Source organism: Narcine bancroftii, chromosome 3 (assembly GCF_036971445.1).
Source record: "Narcine bancroftii isolate sNarBan1 chromosome 3, sNarBan1.hap1, whole genome shotgun sequence".
In the NCBI taxonomy this organism is placed as follows: domain Eukaryota; kingdom Metazoa; phylum Chordata; class Chondrichthyes; order Torpediniformes; family Narcinidae; genus Narcine; species Narcine bancroftii.
This window is the reverse complement of record NC_091471.1, coordinates 112,216,835-112,236,236: the sequence shown is the minus strand read 5'-3', so window position 1 is coordinate 112,236,236 and position 19,402 is coordinate 112,216,835. Positions and strand designations below refer to the sequence as shown.

At 40.1% G+C, this 19,402-nt stretch overlaps 1 protein-coding gene across 4 annotated transcripts in view; it reads left to right on the top strand.

Moving 5' to 3' along the window:
• The window catches only part of ube2kb (ubiquitin-conjugating enzyme E2Kb (UBC1 homolog, yeast)), a 219,081-nt gene that overhangs the window by 55,476 nt on the left and 144,203 nt on the right, over positions 1–19,402 (top strand). The window contains exon 1 of one of the 4 annotated variants that reach the window (XM_069924896.1): positions 6,929–7,289. The exons of 2 other annotated variants lie outside the window; for them this stretch is intronic. In XM_069924896.1, coding sequence (XP_069780997.1) covers positions 7,227–7,289 — 63 coding nt within the window. In that variant the 5' untranslated portion in view covers positions 6,929–7,226. Of the gene's footprint in view, positions 1–6,928; positions 7,290–13,775; positions 13,821–19,402 lie in introns of those variants that run through there. One more of the 4 variants, XM_069924897.1, reaches the window with a different exon arrangement.

The following is a 19,402-nucleotide window of genomic DNA, read 5'->3' as shown; positions in this document are numbered from 1 at the left end:
GGGCTAATAAATCTTGTCTTCCTAATTTCCTTATTTCTATCTTCGTTTTTCTCTTGACTCCTTCACCTCCATTTGCATGACTATCCCTTTGTCTTCCACTTCATCAATTTGTTTTCTCATGTCTGCCATAGCTTTCTCCATTCTTTGCATTTAAAATCTGTCTCTTGCATAGTTTTTATATTACTGAGCTCAGTCATTATTGTGTCCATTAATGTCTTTATTTGACTGTCACAATATTCTTTATCAATCATCTGCTTCTGTTTTTTACTTTGTTTTTTACTTTGTCTTTATCTTCCTATTGATCTTTCTCTAGCTCCATTTCATGGCTCCATGTTGCTCCTTCTACTGATGTCTCTACGGCCTCTCCAATTGCTGATTCAGCGACCCGCTGTTGGCATCCGTTCCCACCAGTGTCTTCACTATAATGCGTATCGTGCATGCGTGAGGAGTCGCACATGCCCGCTGGCATTTCCTTTCCAGGCTCTGCAAGCTAAAGTTCGAGATCACCCCGGGGGATGTCATCATCCAGCTGCCCACTCACCGGCTTCACCGATCAGGCCATCCTCTTGGGGAGAGCTCCCTGCTCCCGGACACCGGTAAGGCCTTCCTCTTTTTTCTCCAGTCATTTCTTTTATCTCTTCTTTACTTGACATTGTTGACTTTTCTTTTTTTTGGAGCCACCTTCAAGTTTTTCTTGTATTTTTTATCTTGTGATTTTTTAAATACTTCTCTGCTTTGTTTTTCTACCTATTTTTTTCCAACTTTCTCTGTCTTCCACATCCTTCCTATAATGAGGTGACCAGAACTGAACACATTTCTTCAAGTGTGGTCTCACCAGAGATTTGTAGAATTGCAACATGACCTCTCTACTTTTGAATTCCAATTCCCCTATCAATGAAGCCCAGCATCCCATTGGCCTTTTTAACTATCCTATCAACCTGTGCAGCGACTTGAGGGATGTATAGATTTTGACTCATGATCCCTCTGTTTATCCCAGTGGTTCTCAACCTTACGTACCATTTTAAGTGTTCCCTATGCCGTAGGTGCTCTGTGATTAGTAAGGGATTGTTTAAGGTGGTAAGTGGATGGAAGTAAAAAGTTTGAAAAACCACTGTTTTAATTGTACCTAATTGACTTGTTATGTGCACAGTTTAATAACTCCAAAGGAAATGGGCCAATGACAACTTTTCTCAAGCAAAATATTTCAGTAACAATTGGGTCTAGGGCAATGATTCTTAACCTACCCTTCCCACTCACATACCACCTTAAGCAATCCTTTACTAATCACAGAACACCAATGGCATAGGGATTACTTAAAGTGGTATGTGAATATAAAGAAAAAGGTTGAGAACCACTGGTTTATCCATACTCTTAATTAACTGACCATTAACCCTGTATGGTAACAGGCCATTTTGGCCCATGAGTCCATCCACAATGCATCACCTCACACTTATCTGTATTGAACTCCTTCCACCACTTCTCAGACCAACTCTGTATCCTGTCAATATCCTCTTGTAACCTTTGACAGCCTTCGACTCCATCCATAACTCCTCCATCCACAAACTTACTGACCCATCCTTCTGTTTCTTCATCAAGGTCATCCAGAATCAGAATTTATCGATACGAGTAAGTCATGAAATTTGGGGTTTTGCAGCAGCATCACAGTGCAAACATGCATATTACAATCATCTTACAACATTACTATAAATAAAATAATAATAACAGGGCATGAAAAGTAAGGCAGTGTCTTTGGTTCATTGATTATTCAGGAATCTGATGGCAGCGGGGAAGAAGTCCTTGTGCCACTGAGTGCTCGTCTTTAGGCTTCTGTACCTTTACCCCAATGGTAGCAGAATGAAGAGGGCATGGCCTGGGTGGTTGGGGTCTTTGAGGAAAGAGGCTGCTTTTTTAAGACACTGCTTCATGTAGATGTCTTTATTGGAGTGAAGTTTGGTACCTGTGATGTCACAGGCTGAGATAACAACCCTGTGGAGTTTATTCTTGTCCTGAGAGTTGGCGCATCCATGCTAGGCAGTGATGCAACCATCCAGAATGCTCTCCACTGTATACCTGTAGAAGTTTATGACAGTCTTCGGTGACAAACCAAATCTCCTCAGACACCTCACAAGGTATAGCCCATAAAAATCACAAAGAGCAGGGAACCCAGAACAGATCCTTGCAGCATTCCACTAGTCACTCGCCTCCAGGCACAGTACTTTCCTTCCACTACTACTTTCTGCTTTCTATCTGCAAGCCAATTTTTTATTCGCACTGCCAAGGTTCTAGGATCTCATGACTTTCTAAATGAGTCTCTCATGGGGATCTTGTCAAATCTTTTACTAAAATCCATGTAGACCACATCTACTGGACTATCCTCATCAATTTCTTTTGTTACCTCCTCAAAAAACTCTAGGCTCATGAGGCATAGTCTTCCCTTCCTAAAGCCATACTAAATATCCTTGAGTAGACTACTTCTCCAAATGCTCATCTATCCCATCTTTAAGAATCCTCTGCAATAGTTTACACACCACTGACGCAAGACTCACTGGTCTATAACTTTTTTTTAAAGGGGAGCCACGGTTAGCATAGCGCCTTAATAGTGCCAGCAATTGGGACTGGGGTTCAAATCCAATGCTGTCTGTAAGGAGTTTGTACATTCTCCCCATGTCTGTGTGGGCTTTCTCCGAGGGCTCTGGTTTCCTCCAAAAGGAGGAAATGTAACGGGTATAGATTAATTGGGTGTAAATTGGGCAGCATGGACTCTTGGGCCGTAATGGCCTGAAAATGTGCTGTATGTTAAAATGTTTTTTTTTAAAAATGTAATTTAAATAGGGGGACTACATTTGCCATTCTCCAATCCTCTGGCACCTCCCCTGTGGCCAAAGAGGACTCATAGATCATAGCTACTTCTCTAGCTATCTCTTCCCTCACATCCCACAGCAACCTGGGGTATTATTGCATTTCTCCCTGGGGACATCAGTGTTTTTAAGAAGATCCAACACTTCCTCTTCCTTAATCTCCACATTGTCTAACATTCAAGCCTGTTCTATTCCAAACTCACCCTGATCAGGGTTATTTTCTCGTGAATACTGAGAAAAGTATTCACTTAAGACCTCCCTGGCCTCTGTTTCCAGGCACCTGTGGCCTCCTTTATCCTTTAGTAGCCCCATCTTCATTATCATAATCCTTTGAGCTCTCTTTAGTCCTTTCTTAAACTCCTTCCTGGCTACTATATACTTCTAATGAGCCCTTCTTGTTTCCTGTTTCCTGCTTCCTATACGACTTAGGTGAGGGGTAGAAGTGTGGGTTGGCAAGTTTGCAGATGACACAAGGTTTGGTGATGTTGTGGATAGTGTGGAGGATTGCAGAGGGACATTGATAGGATGCAGAGCTGGGATGAGAAGTGACAGATGGAGTTCAATCTGGAGATGTATGAGGTGGTACACTTTAGAAGGACAAACTCCAAGGCAGAGTACAAAGTTAATGGCAGGATTCTTGGTAGTGTGGAAGAGCAGAGGGATCTGGGGGTCCATGTCCACAGATCCTTGAAAGTTGCCTCACAGGTAGACAGAGTAGTATAAGAAAGCTTATGGGGTGTTAGCTTTCATAAGTCGAGGGATTGAGTTTAGGAGCTAGGAGGTAATGATGCAGCTCTATAAAACTCTGGTTAGACCACACTTGGAGTACTGTGTCCAATTCTGGCCACCTCATTATAGGAAAGATGTGGAAGTATTGAAAACGATGCAGAGGAGATTTACCAAAATGCTACCTTGTTTTGAGAGAAGAGGAAAGCTCTAATGATAGGGTATTCCACAGTTAGGGAGACAGATAAAGGTTCTGTGGAAGAGATTGAGCATCCCAGATTGTATGTTGCCTCCCTGGTGCCAGGGTCCAAGGTATCTCAGATTCTCAGGAGGGAGCGTAAGCAGCCAGATGTCATGGTCCATGTAGGGACCAATGATGTGGGTAGGAAGGGTTAGGAGGCCTTGCAAGGAGAGTTCAGGGAGTTGGGCATTAGGTTGAAGGACATGACCTCCAGGGTTGTGATCTCAGGATTGCTACCCATGCCATATGAGGTTAGAAATAGGAGGATAATGCTGTTTAACACATAGCTAAACATGGTTCAGGAGGGAGGGCTTCAGGTTTTTGGATCTTTGGGCTCTCTTCCAGGGAAGGTGGGACCTGTTGCAATGGGAGGAATTGCATCTGAACTGAAGAGGAACTAATATCCTTGCGGGAAGATTTGCTAGTGCTGCTCCAGAGAGTTTAAACTAGATTTGTGGGGGATGGGAACCAGAATGCCAGAGTAGATAGAGGAGGGAAAAGATGATGTGGAAATTGCATGCACTGTTAGAAGTCAATGGGCAGATGAGCTTAGAGCATGGATTGTCACATGGAATTGTGACATTGTGGCCATGTGTGAAATGGTTGCAAGAGGGGCAGGACTGACGGTGCAATGTTTTGAGCTCTGTTGTTTTAGAGCTGATAGAATGGTGGTGGGGGGGTTGGGGGGAGGAGTGGAAGGGGAGGAGTGGCTTTGCTATTCAGGGAAAATATCACACCTGTGCTCAGGCAGGATAGACGAGAGGGCTCATCTACTGACGCTATATGTGTGGAGCTGAGGAATGGGAAAGGTATGACCACGCTTATGGGTTGTATTATACATTGCTCAATAGTCTACAACAATTGGAGGAGCAAATCTATAGAGAGATAGCAGACAGCTGCAGGAAACATAAAGTGGTAATAGTAGGAGATTTTAATTTTCTACATATTGACTGGACTCTCATACTGTAAGAGGGCTGGATGTTTTGGAGTTTGTCAGATATGTTCAGGAAAGTTTTATAAATCTATATATAGAGATACCATCCAGAGAAAATGCAGTACTGAATCTCCTATTAGGGAATGGGGCAGGACTAGTGACAGAAGTATGCATAAGGGAACATTTTGGATCCAGTATCATAATGCCATTAGTTTCAAGTTAATTATGGAGAAGGACGAGTCTGGGCCTCGGGTTGAGATTCTAAATTGGAGAAAGGCTAATTGTGAGAAAAATAAGAAAGGATCTAGAATGCGTGGTTTCGGGCAAGGATGTGCGAGGTAAGTGGAGGACCTTCAAAGGAAAAACTTTGAGAGTACAGAGTTTGTATGTTCCTGTCAGGATTAAAGGCAAGGTTAGCTGGCATGGGGAACCGTGATTTTTGAGGGATATTGGAGATCTGGTTCAGAAGAAGAGAGAGGTATATCGAAGCTATAGGCAAGCCTCAGGAAAGAAATCAGGAAGGCTAAAACAAGACATGAGGAAAATGTTAAGGGTTTCTACAGGAATATTAAGGCAAAATGATAGTAAGAGTCAAAATTGGTCCTCTTGGATCAGAGTGGCCGGCTTCGTATGGAGCCTAAAGACATGGGTAGATCTTAAAATGTTTTTTTTTAAATCAGGAAACTGGTACAGAGTTGTGGGAAGAAAGGAAAATAAGCAGTGAGATCATGGAACCTATACAGATTAAAGAGGAGGAAGTGCTTGCTGTCTTAAAGCAAATAAGGGTGGATAAATCCCCAGGGCCTGACAAGATATTCCTTCAAGCCTTGAGGGAATTGCAGGGGCTCTGGCAAAAATATTTAAAATGTCCTTAGGGTGTGTGCTAGAGGATTGGAGGGGAGCTCACATTGTTCAGTTGCTTAAAAAAGGCTAAGAGTGAAAGGGGAAAACTTTAGGGGGGATGTGATGGGGAACTTTTTCACATAGGGTGATGAGAGAGTGGAATGAGCTGCCAGCTGAGGTAGTGAATGCAGACTCAATTTTAACATTTAAGAAAAATTTGCAAAGGTACGTGGATGAGAGAGGTATGGAGGGCTATGGACTGGATACAGGTAAGTGGGACTAGGCAAAAAAATATGGTTCGGCACTGATGAGAAGCACTGAAGGGGCCTATTCTGTGCTGACATGATCTCTGGTTCTAAATGTGGAACTATATGGTTATTACATATATTCTATAAAACCAAAGGTAAATCATCTTGTCTTCATCAAATTCTGCTTTGTGTTTCTAGAATCTTATTCTCCATTTCCCAGTTATGTCTCAATTAGGACAGACATCAAGATAAAAGTAAAGGATCAGTCAGCAAAAGGCATAGAAGGAACATCACCAAAAAAATTACCATTCTAAATGTATTGAAGGCTGCAAAACAAAGTCTTGATTTTTTTTTACTTCTTAGGTCAAAGTTACTTTTGTAAGGTCATTTATATAGGTGTAAGGTGATGCTGCCACAAAAGAACAAATTTTGTGACTTCTAGGCAATAAATTCTGATTCTGAAAAGTTTATGACTTCTGCCACATAATGACTGCAAATTTTTCATTGAAAATAAAGGAATTGTTGAATACTTTCTTTTCCGTGAATGTTTGCTAATCCCCTTTTAACCTATGCAATTTCACAATCTTCTCCAAACTAGGGCCAGGAAAAGTGGCTGTCACTTTTTTTGCATGAATTCTTGAAATCAAAATTAGTGTGGAAAGTGATTGTATATTTAGACTAGTGCTGAAGTGGGACGAGTTGGATCATGGGGCCTGTTTCTATGCTGTACAGCTTTAAGAGAAAGTCACGTTAAATGTTGAATTCGTACAAGATACGTAAGCCCAGTGACTGTAAATTGATTAATAGTGGAATATTATAAAATGTAACATTTTGTCCAGTGTTATGAACGATATACATTTTTTGTTGCAAGAGAATTTATTCCACTAGGATAATTGATCAGGGTAGCAAATCCTTGCGAATAACAAAATACTTTTAAATGAATTTGCGACCCGGGGTACAAAGGTCGAAGTACGCAATTGCTGCCATCAGCTGCCTATGGCCTACACATTATACGCAACCTCTCCACCTCACTATGCTGCAACAGGTCGGGGGTGAGTATTATGACAGCCTTGTGGTAGATGTCATTTGACACAGGTGCGGGTGAGGGGTGGAGGTTGGCCCTGTCCAGGTGTAAACTGGATAGAGTTACTGGCAGCCTAAATTTACTGATGAAGATTAGAACAGACAAGCACTGCATCAACATTTTCAAGTCAGCCGTGAGCCGCGAGTCCAAAGCCGGGGCTCGCGCTTCTGCAGGACCGATTTGTCTGACATAGAGCTGTAGTGCGTCTGCGCGGAAGCGCCGCCATTTTGGCCGTGTTGCTAGTCTGATGTTGTAAGGAAGGCTGAGCCGAGGCCGAACAGCGTGTCGTGAAATGGCCAATATTGCAGTGCAGCGAATTAAAAGAGAGTTCAAGGAGGTCTTGAAGAGCGAAGAGGTGAGATTCACCAGACGCCCAAATACGGTTTCATCTTCCTTTAGTTGATCGGCTGCTGATGGGAAGCGGTGGGGAGAATGGGTTCGTGGTGCTAGACACGGGACCGGGTGATGGACAAGCACCGACGGCGCTTCGGGAAAGCTCAGGGTGCGGTTGCGCGGCTCACTACGGGTCATTTTTAAATGCATCTTCTGAAACGTCACGGCTGCTGTTTCTCGGCCTCCGAGGGAGCGCCGGGTCGAAATGAATCACGATAAAGGGGCACCCGGCCGAGTGATACCTTGAGTGCTCGGGTTGTTGCTAAGGTTGTAGGTGTGTACTATAGTGAGAGACCGGAATCTTGGATGATGGTTCCTAGTTGGTATTTGTTAAGTGTCTACATTTTGTGTTTTGGGTGAGGTAAGGAATTACAATTTTATTTGCATCTTTTGCTGATAGTCACCTTCGCAGATCTAAACAAAGGAAAGTGTTTCAGTATCGTTTTCAGGTTGGGTAATTATCAGGTTTCCACTAATGATACTTGGTTATACTGCTATGGCAGCGTATTTAAAATTTCTTTTTACTTCCTCCTGATAGCCAATTTTAGCTTTAAAAAAAATGCATGTCAATGCAATCGCAATGACAGGATCAAAGAAAACTTGTGTAAAGTTTTATGATAGTAATGATTTTGCTATTAAATTTATCTATGTACTTTATCTCTTAAACATTGTAGACCCGTAATAGTTACTTTTTTTTAATCAGCATTCTTATTAATTAAAAAAAGTCTGATCTAGTTTATAATTTTGGTCAAGTATTACCAGAGTAACACACATTTATTTAGAATTCTAAAGTGGTTGTTACACTGCTTCCATCACCACCTTTTATTGCACATCACTACAAATATGTAAGTCCACCAATCTTAAAATGAGTGATTCTCAAAATTAATTTTGAGATTGTTAATAGTGAATATGCTCAACCTTTTACAATGGCACAGCTAGTTTTTTTTGAAATATCATTACTCGTTTTGCTCAGTTTGTCAAACAGCATGAAATGAATATTAAGTGGCTAATTTGTTTTAGAGTTATTGATGTTGACCAGTAATCAGAAATACTTGACTTTTTTATGAATAATATTTTTCAAAAATAAAATACCTAGATTTTGAAATGAAACAGAAAATGCTGGAAATATGTGGCATCAGTGGAGAAGGAAACAATTCATGTTTCAGGTAGATGAGTTCTTTTCTGTCAACTGGAACAATCAGTTTCTTGTTTCCTCTTATCAGACCCTTCCCACCTACATCTGGGGAAATGGTCTTGCAGTCCACACCATCTCTGCCTCTCATATCATAGACCACTATTAAGTCAACTTTCATTCTTCTTTGCTCCAAAGAGAAAAGCCCTATCTCTGTTAACTGTGCCTCATAAGACACATTCTGCAATCCAGGCAGCATCCTCTTAAATCTTCTTTGAACCTTATCCATATCTTTCACATCCTTTCTGTAATGAGGTGACCAGAACTGGACACAATTTTCCAAGTATAGTCCAAGAGTATCTCTTACTGCTGACTCTCACAGTTACCTGGATTATACCTCTTTGCATCTTGTTGCTCATAAGGACACGATTCCTTTATCATAATTCCTTTGCTGCATTTGTTCCCAGGATGAGGCCTCCCACTTCAGGACATCCAAATTTTCACTCAACAAGCCTCTGCATATGATACATTATCATCTGCCAACTTAAGTGTGATCCCTCTACCAGCCACATCTTACCCCACTTCCCCTCCTCCATCTCTGTCTGCTTTTCTCAGTGATCAGTCTCTCCAAGATCCACGAATTCTCTCCCTGCCCACTCTTCCACCCCCTTGGATGTTTCCTGCTGTAACTGCAGAAAGTGCAAAATTTGTCCATACATCTCCCTCGCCTCCAACCAGGGCCACAAACGTACTTTCAGATGAGATAGAGCTTTATATGCACCTTGTTCAACCAAATTTGCATGAGATACACTTGGTGTGACTTCCAGTACATTGGTGAGACCAAATGCAGATTGGGAGACTGCTTTGCTGAACACCTGTGCCATATTTGTGGGTCTATCCTTGGCATTCCTGTAGCCAACCATTATAACTTACCCATTCATTCAAACAATTAAAAGTCAGTCCTACGTTTCATCATTTCCCAAGGTGAGGCCAGACATAAACTTGAGAAATTAAACATTGTTTTCTTCCCAGTTGGCCTAAAACCTAATGGCATGAATTTTGATTTTTCAAAATTTAGGTACATAAGGACATGACAAATAGGAGCTGGAGTAGGCCACCCAGCCCATCGAGCCTGCTCTGCCATTCAATGAGGTCATGGTTAATCTGATTATGGACTCATCTCCTCATACTTGCCTTTTCCCCATATTCTTTAATTCCCTTACAATGTAAAAAATGTATCCAAACTTGGCTTAAATATATGAATGGAGGTCACCTCCACTGCTTCAATGGGCAGCAAATTCCACAGAATCTCCACCCTCTGGGAAAAGCAATTCCTTCTCATCTCTCCTAAATCTACTTTGAATTTTAAGACTATGTCCCCTATTTCTGGTCTTCCCTATCAATGGAAATAACTTGCCTACCTCCATCTTATTTAAGTCTTTCATAATTTTATATTCTTCTATAAAATCCCCTCCCATTCTTCTAAATTCCAGCAAATACAGTCCCATATGACTCAATCTCTTCATAGGCTAACCCCTTCATCTCTGGAATCAATCTGGTGAATCTCCTCTGCGCTGCCTCCAAAGCCAGTATATCCTTCTCTAGTTAGGAGACAAGAACTACGTGTAGTACTCCAGATGCGGCCTCACCAGTTCCTTGTACAGTTGCAGCATAACTTCCCTGCTCTTAAGTTCCATCCCTCTAGCAATGAAGGCCAACATTCCATTTGCCCTCTTGATAGCCTGCTGTACCTGCAAACCAACCTTTTGCGATTCATGCACAAATACTCCCAAGTCCTTCTGCAAGGTAGCATGCTGCATTTGTTTGCCATTTAAATAGTATTCAGATCAACCATTTTTCCTTCCAAAGTGGGTAATCTTACATTTGCCAACATTGTTCTCCATCTGCCAGACCCTTGCTTTCTCACTTAACCTCTGTATCCTCTGTACAATTTGGTTTTCTACTCAATTTAGTGTAATCAGCAAATTTGGATACATATACAATCTGTCCACTCTTCCAGATTATATACAATATAACCATATAACCACTTACAGCACAGAACAGGCCAGTTCGGCCCTACTAGTCCATGCCGTAGCAAATCCCCACTCTCCAAGTCCCACTCACCAGCAACCGGTCCATACCCCTCTAGTCCCCTCCTATCCATGTAACGATCCAGTCTTTCCTTAAATGTAACCAATAATCCCGCCTCGACCACGTCTGCTGGAAGCTCATTCCACATCCCCACCACCCTCTGCGTAAAGAAATTTCCCCTCATGTTCCCCTTATAATTTTCCCCCTTCAATCTTAAACCATGTCCTCTAGTTTGAATCTCCCCCTTTCTTAATTGAAAAAGCCTATCCACATTTACTCTGTCTGTCCCTTTTAAAATCTTAAACACCTCTATCAAGTCCCCTCTCAATCCTCTACGCTCCAGAGAAAAAAGCCCCAGTCTGCACAACCTTTCCCTGTAACTCAGACAAATTTACAGGAGATTTTCTGCTCAGACGCACGCACGCTCAGACGCACGCACGCTCAGACGCACGCACGCTCAGACGCACGCACGCTCAGACGCACGCACGCTCAGACGCACGCACGCTCAGACGCACGCACGCTCAGACGCACGCACACACACACACACATCTTCCACAGTGTTACAGCCAGCAGATTCAGCTGGGACTGGAACAGGACAAGCTGGCAAGCTTACGGAATGTCCCATTTTGGAAGACAGCCTGGTCAAAACCCTTATGGTTAATGCAAAAGGAGAGGACTGGCTGTTTAATGTTTCACTTGGAATAAGAATCAAAAAGGAACTCTGTGGTGTCCTGAAAAAAAGAGGTTATCATCTGGAGAAACCTGAAGGACAGGTTTTGTTAGCAAGACACTGGAGTGGCTGATTAAAAAGAAATCAGTTGTGGATGTCATCATACAACAAATCTCTCTCTGAAAACTGACAAGAACTTTCCTGAGCGGTAACCATTTACCTTTCAAGCACCAAAGCTTGGTGAACTTTATAAATTTTAAATTCTGTGCACAATATAAGAATTGTCTGCAACCAGTGAACTTGGAGGAATGAGAAGTGAGATTGAACTGTGAATCAAAGAACTTTTCTGAACTTGCTCACACATTATATACACGTGGGCTTAGAATTAGAAGGGGATTAAGTTAGGTTAAGTAAGTTAATAGTGATGAGTTAAAGTTTGATTCTATTTTCATGTTTAAAGATAATTAAAAGCAACTTTTGTTTAAGTAACTATTTGTCTTGGTGAATATCTTGCTGCTGGGTTTTGGGGTCCTCTGGGCTCATAACAGTTGATTGCCAATCAGAAAAACATCCCTGTACCCCAATTCTCTGGTTTCCATTGGTTAACCAATTCTGTAGCCATGCTACTACATCAACCCCAACTCCATGCATCCTTATCTTGTGTTTGTCTTTTATGTGGCAACTTATCAAACGCCTCTGGAAATCCATGTAAACTTTGTCCATCTGGTCCTCTCTATTTCCCGTACTCATTATATCCTCAAAGATCTCCTGTAAATTTGTCAAACGGGGCCTGCCTTTGTGAAATCCATGTTGAGTCTGCCAGATGGATCCATTTTGCTCCAGTTGCTATGTTATTTTTTTCTTTATTCATAGCTTCATCATTTTCCCAACTACAGATGTTAAATTAACTTGCTATAGTGCCCTGCCTTTTGCCTACATTCTTTATTGAATAGCAGCTTAACGTTCACCTTCTAATCCATCGGGACCTACCCAGAGTCCAGAGAATTTTGGTAGATTATCACCAAAGCCTTGACTATAAATTCTGTCATTTCTCAGTACCCTGGGATGCATTCCATCGTGACCAGGTGAATTGCCTATCTTTAGACCCTCAAATTTTCTGTGCACTACCTCTTTAGTGATAGCTGTTACATCCTAGTCCTCATCTCCCATCACATCCATAATGTTTTTGCAAGTTCGAAATGTCCTCCACCATGAAGACAGACAAAATAGTAATTCAAAGCTCAGCCATTTCCTCATTACCCAATATCAATTCCCCCTTCTCATCCTCCAAGGGATCAACCTTCACTTTAGCCACCCTTTTGCACTTATAAAAAAAATAAAAACAATTTTACTGTCCATTTTTGTATTTTGTGCTAAATTTTTCCTCATAATCTACTTTCTCTTTATTGTTTGTTTCGTGGTCTGTTGTTTCTTAATTTTTGGGAACATTAGTGGGTCACAGTGGCGAATAAAGTTTAAAAAAAAAGAAAGCTCAGAAATAATTACCTTTTAAAAGTGCAGAAGGTTTGAGGCCTACCTGTCCAGTTGAAGCCACAAATTGTCATTTGGAACCTCCAAAGCACAGAGAACTCTTGACAGACAGGCTGAGTATTACACCGGCGCCAACCTTGTCTCCACAAGATGGCGCCAGCATGTTGACGAGCTCGGTCGGAGTTGATTCACGAGTTCACGATGTCGGACGCACGGACGACCCTGCTGAGAGAAGGGCCCTTGAGCCCAGGCTGCTGTCGGGTGAGCCGGGGACGCGCAGAATGGCGTAGGAAGCTGCCTCTGCGTGGCCCCTCAAGGCTCTGAATTACTGGACCTCGTGTGGGCTGTGCGGGGGCCCGAGCGGCGGCATCGGGTGTGCACACCCGCAGCCGCACCGCGAAGGGCCTGACAACATTGGAAGAAGAAGAAGACTTACCTTTAACGAGCAGTTCACAGGAACAATTGGAGGTGGAATCTCAAGAAGGTAGGCCTCAAGATGGAGCTGGAACCTGGAATGGAGTCTGTGCAGTTTTGGAATGGATTGCCTATCATATGGACAATATGTTTAAACAAATGACTCAAGGATTTTTGGATGTGACAACTAAAATATCTAATATGTCTGAAGATGTATCTAATATGTCTGAAGATATATCTACACCTAAGAGGGATGTCAGTAAATGTATTAAATCAGTGGATACAGTGCAAGAAAATAAAAAAAAATGGAACAGCTTTTTCTGAATGTAAAGTATAAGTTGTACGTATCAGGAAAAAATAGAGAAAATGGAAGATTCGTTTGTGGATTGGGGAATCCAGAAGAAAGACTTACTGAAAAAAATTGATTTATTGGAAAATCAAAGTCAGAGAAACAATGTGAAAATTGTGGGTCTCCCAGAAGACATTGAAGGATCTGATCCAATAAAATTTTTCAAGAGTTGGATTCCTGAGGTGTTGGGCAAAGAGCTTTTTTTCTGGGAGGTTTAGTATTGGAGAGGGCACATAGAGTGTTACGAAAGAAACCGTTACCAGGACAACCACCACAAGCAGTCTTACTTTGGTGCCTGAACAATCAAGACAGAGAAATGGAAGGGAATTCTGGAAGGGTTTTAAAGGTGAATTGTAAAATTTTTACTGAATCTTGGACTTTGCTTAATGTTTATGCACCTAACGTGGACGATGAGTGTTTTATTTCGGATGCTTTTTTGTTATTAAATCAAGCTAATGAAAGTATTTTAGTTGGGGGAGATTTTAATTGTGTCTTGGATCCTTTGTTGGATAGATCCCCAAAAAGTATAAAGAAATCAAAGATGGCAATACAAATTCAGGCCTTGATGAAGGATTTAAATTTGGTGGATATTTGGAGAAGGGTTAATCCTACAGAGAAGGATTTTTCTTTTTATTCGTCTCGAAATGATTCATTTTCTGGAATAGATTTTTTTTTAGTATCGGCACATTTACAAGGAAGGGTTAAAAGCTTATTTAAGAGGACAGATTATTAGTTATACCACTAAAGTTAAGAAGTAGTATATGGCAGGAAACTTTGAATTAGAAAAGCAAATTGATTAATTGGAGAAGGAATTTCAGAAGGAAGTGACAGAAGATTTAAAAAAAATGGGGGGGGCTTTGACTAAATTGAAATTGCGTTATAATAGATTGCAGACTTATCAATTTGAACTAAGCAGCGTTATTATGAGTTGGGTGAAAGGGCACACAAGATACTTGGATGGCAGTTAAAGAAGGAGCAGGTTTCACAAATTATTAATACTGTAAAAAAGAATTCAGCAGTTACCTATAAACCTCAGGAAATTAATGACCAGTTTTATTCATTTTATAAAAAATTATATACTTAAAAACATAGAAACATAGAAGATAGGAGCAGGAGTAGGTCATTCGAGCCTGCTCCGCCATTCAACGAGATCATGGCTGATCTTAAAGTTCAGTACCCCGTCCCCGCCTTCTCTCCGTAACCTTTAATACCCTTATACTGAAGAAATATATCTAATTCCCTCTTAAATATAGTTAATGAACCTGCCTCTACTGCCCTCTGTGGCAATGAATTCCACAGATTCACCACCCTCTGGGTCAAGAAATTCCTCCTCATCTCGGTCCTAAATGGTTTGCCTATTATCCTCAAACCATGGCCCCGGGTTCTGGATTTTCCCATCATTGGAAACATCCCATCTGCATCCATCCTGTCCAGTCCTGCCAGAATTTTATATGTCTCTATGAGATCCCCTCTCAATCTTCTAAACTCCAGCGAGTACAATCCCAATTTGCGCAATCTTTCCTCATAAGTCATACCTGCCATTCCAGGTATCAGCCTGGTGAATCGCCTCTGCACTCCCTCCATTGCAAGAACATGCTTCCTTCGATAAGGTGACCAAAACTGCACACAATACTCCAGGTGTGGTCTCACCAAGGCCCTGTACAGCTGCAGTAAGGTATCCTTGTTCCTCTACTCAAACCCTCTTGATATGAAGGCCAACATACCATTTGCCTTTTTAACCACCTGCTGTACCTGCATGCTTGCCTTCAGAGACTGGTGTACAAGTACCCCTAGGTCTCTTTGCACTTCTCCATCTCTTAATCTATTGCCATTCAAATAGTAATCTGCCCTCTGGTTTGTATTACCAAAGTGGATGACCTCACATTTATCCACATTGTAGTGTATTTGCCATGTATCTGCCCAGTCCCTCAATTTATCCAAATCACACTGGAGCTTCCTGACCCCCTCTTCCGTGCACACAACCCCTCCTAGCTTCTGAGGGGAAACAGGATAGTGGTTCTATTGATTCTTATTTATCTGAGTTAACGTTATCAGCATTAGAAGAGGAGGATGTTATGGATCTTGAAGCTCTGTTTACAGAATTAGAGATTAAGGCGGCTATGTTGGAAATGCCCAATGGGAAATCACCAGGTGATGATGGGTTTTCAGTGGCATTTTATTAAACTTTTTATGAAGATTTATCTTCGGTGTTTGGGGAGGTATTACAACAAGTGATTGAACAGTATGAGTTACCAGAATCTTGTTCTCGTGCTTTAATTACTGTAATCCCGAAAAACGATAGAGACCCGTTGAAAGTGTCTTTGTATAGACCTATTTCTTTATTGAATGTTGATTAAAAATAATAGCAAAAGTGTTAGCAAATCGACTTGCTAAGTATTTACCTAAATTGATACATGTTGATCAAACAGGTTTTATTAAAAATAGAAATGCTTCAGATAATATTCTTCGATTGATTAGTTTGGTCAATGCATATCGACAGCAGCCCAACCACCCAATGGTGTTGCGCTTGATGCGGAAAAAGCCTTTGATAGGGTCGAATGGGATTTTTTAGTTAAAGTGTGGGAGAAGTTTAAATTTGGCCTTTTTATTGATTGGGTTAAAGCTTTATATATGAACCCGACTGCTAGGGTGGTGACAAATGGTCAAGTTTCATCATCGTTCAACTCGACAAGGTTGTCCATTGTCACCTGCTCTGTTTGCATTGGCTATTGAACCATTAGCTCAAACAATAAGGCAGAATGAACAGATAAAAGGGATGAGAGTTATGGATGAAGAGTATAAGATTAATTTGTTTGCTGATGATGTTTTGATATATTTAACAAACCCAGAACAATCATTGCGGGAATGTTTATTACAATATGGAACATTTTTGGATATAAAGTTAACTAGGATAAGAGTGAAATTTTACCAGTCGGAGAAGGAGATTATTCAGAGTATAAAAATATTATAAAACTGAAATGGTCTGATAAAATTAAATATTTAGGAATAATTGTAAATACTTAGTATCAATCTTTATACAAGTTAAATTATGTTCCATTATTAAAAAAGATGAAAGCAGATTTAATTAAGTGGAAAGATCTTCCGATAATTTTAATTGGTCGAGTTAATTGTATTAAGATGAATATATTTCCTCGTATTTAATATTTATTTCAATCAATACCATGTTCTCTTTCAAAGAGTTTCTTTCAGGATTTAAATAAAGTTACGAGAGAATTTTTATGGAAAGATAAACTACCATGGGTAGCATTAAATAAACTTACTTGGAAGTATGCGTTAGGTGGGCTTCAATTACCTCATTTTCAAAATTATTATGAAGCTGCCCAGTTGAAATTTATTAGTAGATTGATGGATTTTGACCAGCCCCCGAGTTGGGCTAAAATTGAAATGGCCTGTATTTCTGAAGTCGAGGTGTATCAATTTATATTTTGATGGAATGTAAATTTGTTAAGGGAATATAATATGTCGATATTAAAACATTTATTAAAATTATGGATTAAAAAAATAAGATTTTAGGATTAAAAGGTAAATTGTCACTTTTAACTCCATTATATAATAATCAGCTTATTTCTTTTTCAATGTTTAATAGTCATTTAAAGAGTTGGGATTCTAAGGGGATAAAAACATTACAGGATTGTTTTGTAGAAGAAGTTTCTTTCTTTCCATCAATTGAAAGAGCGTTTTGATATTGCTGAAAATTCTTTATTTGTTTATTATCAACTTCGATCTTTGGTGAAAAATATGTATGGTAGAGAGATGATTTTACCTGTATTGATGGAATTCGAGTCTTTGATTTCTTCTGTACCAAAAAGGGTTATACTTCTGTTATGTACCAAGTATTACAAGATAATATGTATAAGTCGGAATGGGAGAAGTCTAAGCTTAAATGGGAAAATGATTTGGCTTTTGTTTTTCCTGAAGACTACTGGGGAGATATGTGTCATGATAGTGTTACTAAATTGACGAATGTGCGGTATGGAATGGTTAATTATAACTTTCTACATCAATTGTATTTAACACCAGAGAAATTGAAAAAATGTGGTTTTAGTAATTTGGAATTTTGTTTTAGATGTGGTGTATGTACTGGAACTGTTTTACATGTTGTTTGATCTTGTGTGGATGTACAACCATTCTGGAATGAAATTAAGTTAATATTGGAAAAATTATGTAATAGACCGCAGAGCCCACCTCACTGACAAAAGGCAAAGGAGGAAAAACCCAACACCCAACCCCAACAACCAATTTTCCCTTGCAACCGTGCCTGCCTGTCCCGCATTGGACTTGTCAGTCACCAACGAGCCTGCAGCAGACGTGGACGTACCCATCCATAAATCTTCGTCTGCGAAGCCAAGCCAAAGAAAGAAAGAAATATAATTTTAAGTTACCATTAGATCCATCTTTTTTTAATGGGTCATATGATTCTAAGGGGTTAGGGTTAGATAAATTTCAAATTGCATTTATATATCTAGCATTGTCTGTAGCTCGAAAATGTGTAGCAAATACATGGAAAGATAATATAGTGATTAATATGATGCGATGGCATAATGAATTGAAAGCTTGTATTGTTATGGAAAATTATTGTTTTGTTAATAAGTGATTACCATATTTGGAATATATGCATTTAAATAAATTTTGATTTATTATATACTTTTAGTTTCTGTTTATATATTTTTAGCTCTCCTTAAGAGAGTTGGCTGATGGGATGGGAGGGCGGGTGGGGACTTGATTTATTTTTAATTTTTTTAATATAAAAAATTCTTTATGGAATGTATTTTGTATTACTATTAATGATTCTTCAAATAAGTTTTTAAGAAAAGAATTTGCTTATCTGATCAGCTGACATCTCTCAGCACAATATTGTTTAAGTTTCAATTCTAAAAACATAGTAATCAACAGATGTTCACTTATTTGACCAGCAATCCATCTTGAGTACTTCAATTTTCGTAGCTTCCACTGAACAATAGATTTATAGACAAACTGTCTTCGCGAACTGCAAGCTTCCATTTCAAAGGACTCTGAGTATAATCGTGTGTTTGTCAAATATAAAGGTATGTATACGTCCCTCCAGCCCACTTATTCACTTACTAAGAAATTTAATTTTGAATTTTATATACCCAAAGATTAATATTAGCACAAATCCGTCATACCCTTTACTATTTCTAATATCTACCTAGTTGAACTTGACCTTTTGCTCCCTGGAGCTAACATCTTCTCTTACTATTTCCTTGATCTTATCATTAACTGAGAGTGCTACCCCACCACTCTTAACTTCCTGCCTGTCCTTCCTTAGTACCTGATATTCTTGGATACTTAATTACCAATCCTCTTCACCCTGCAACTATATTTCTGTAATAGCCTCTAAATTATACCCCTTTGTACTGAGGTGTGCTACAAGTTTACTGACCTTTTTGTCATTCAGAAAAATTGCCCTTGTATCCATTGTGCTTTTAAAATCTGGTAATCTTTGCCTCTTTAGTACTTCACTTTTATCCCCTCTGCTCTTAATCCCCTCTCTTTTTTTAACCTTTGCTTTTACTTTATCCACACTCTTACTTTATCCATCTCTCCCCAATCTGTTGAACCGATCCCTCTACTATTTAGTTTAAAGGCCTGTCCACAGTCCTAGTAAGGCGATTTGCCAGGATCCAGATGCCATCATGGTTCAGAGGGAGCCTGTCCCCTTTGAAAAGTTCCTTCCTTCCCCAGTACTGGTGCCAATTTTCCATGAATTAGAATCCACTTCTCCCACACTAATCCTTGAGCCATGCATTTAAGTTGTCAACTTTATTTATTGTTCATGCCATGCTCGCACGGTAGAATGAGATAGCATTTCTCCAGGACTACGGAGCACATTAGTAAGTTAGGAAAGCAGTTAACACCTTAAAATATTAAGTTACTAAGACGTATATA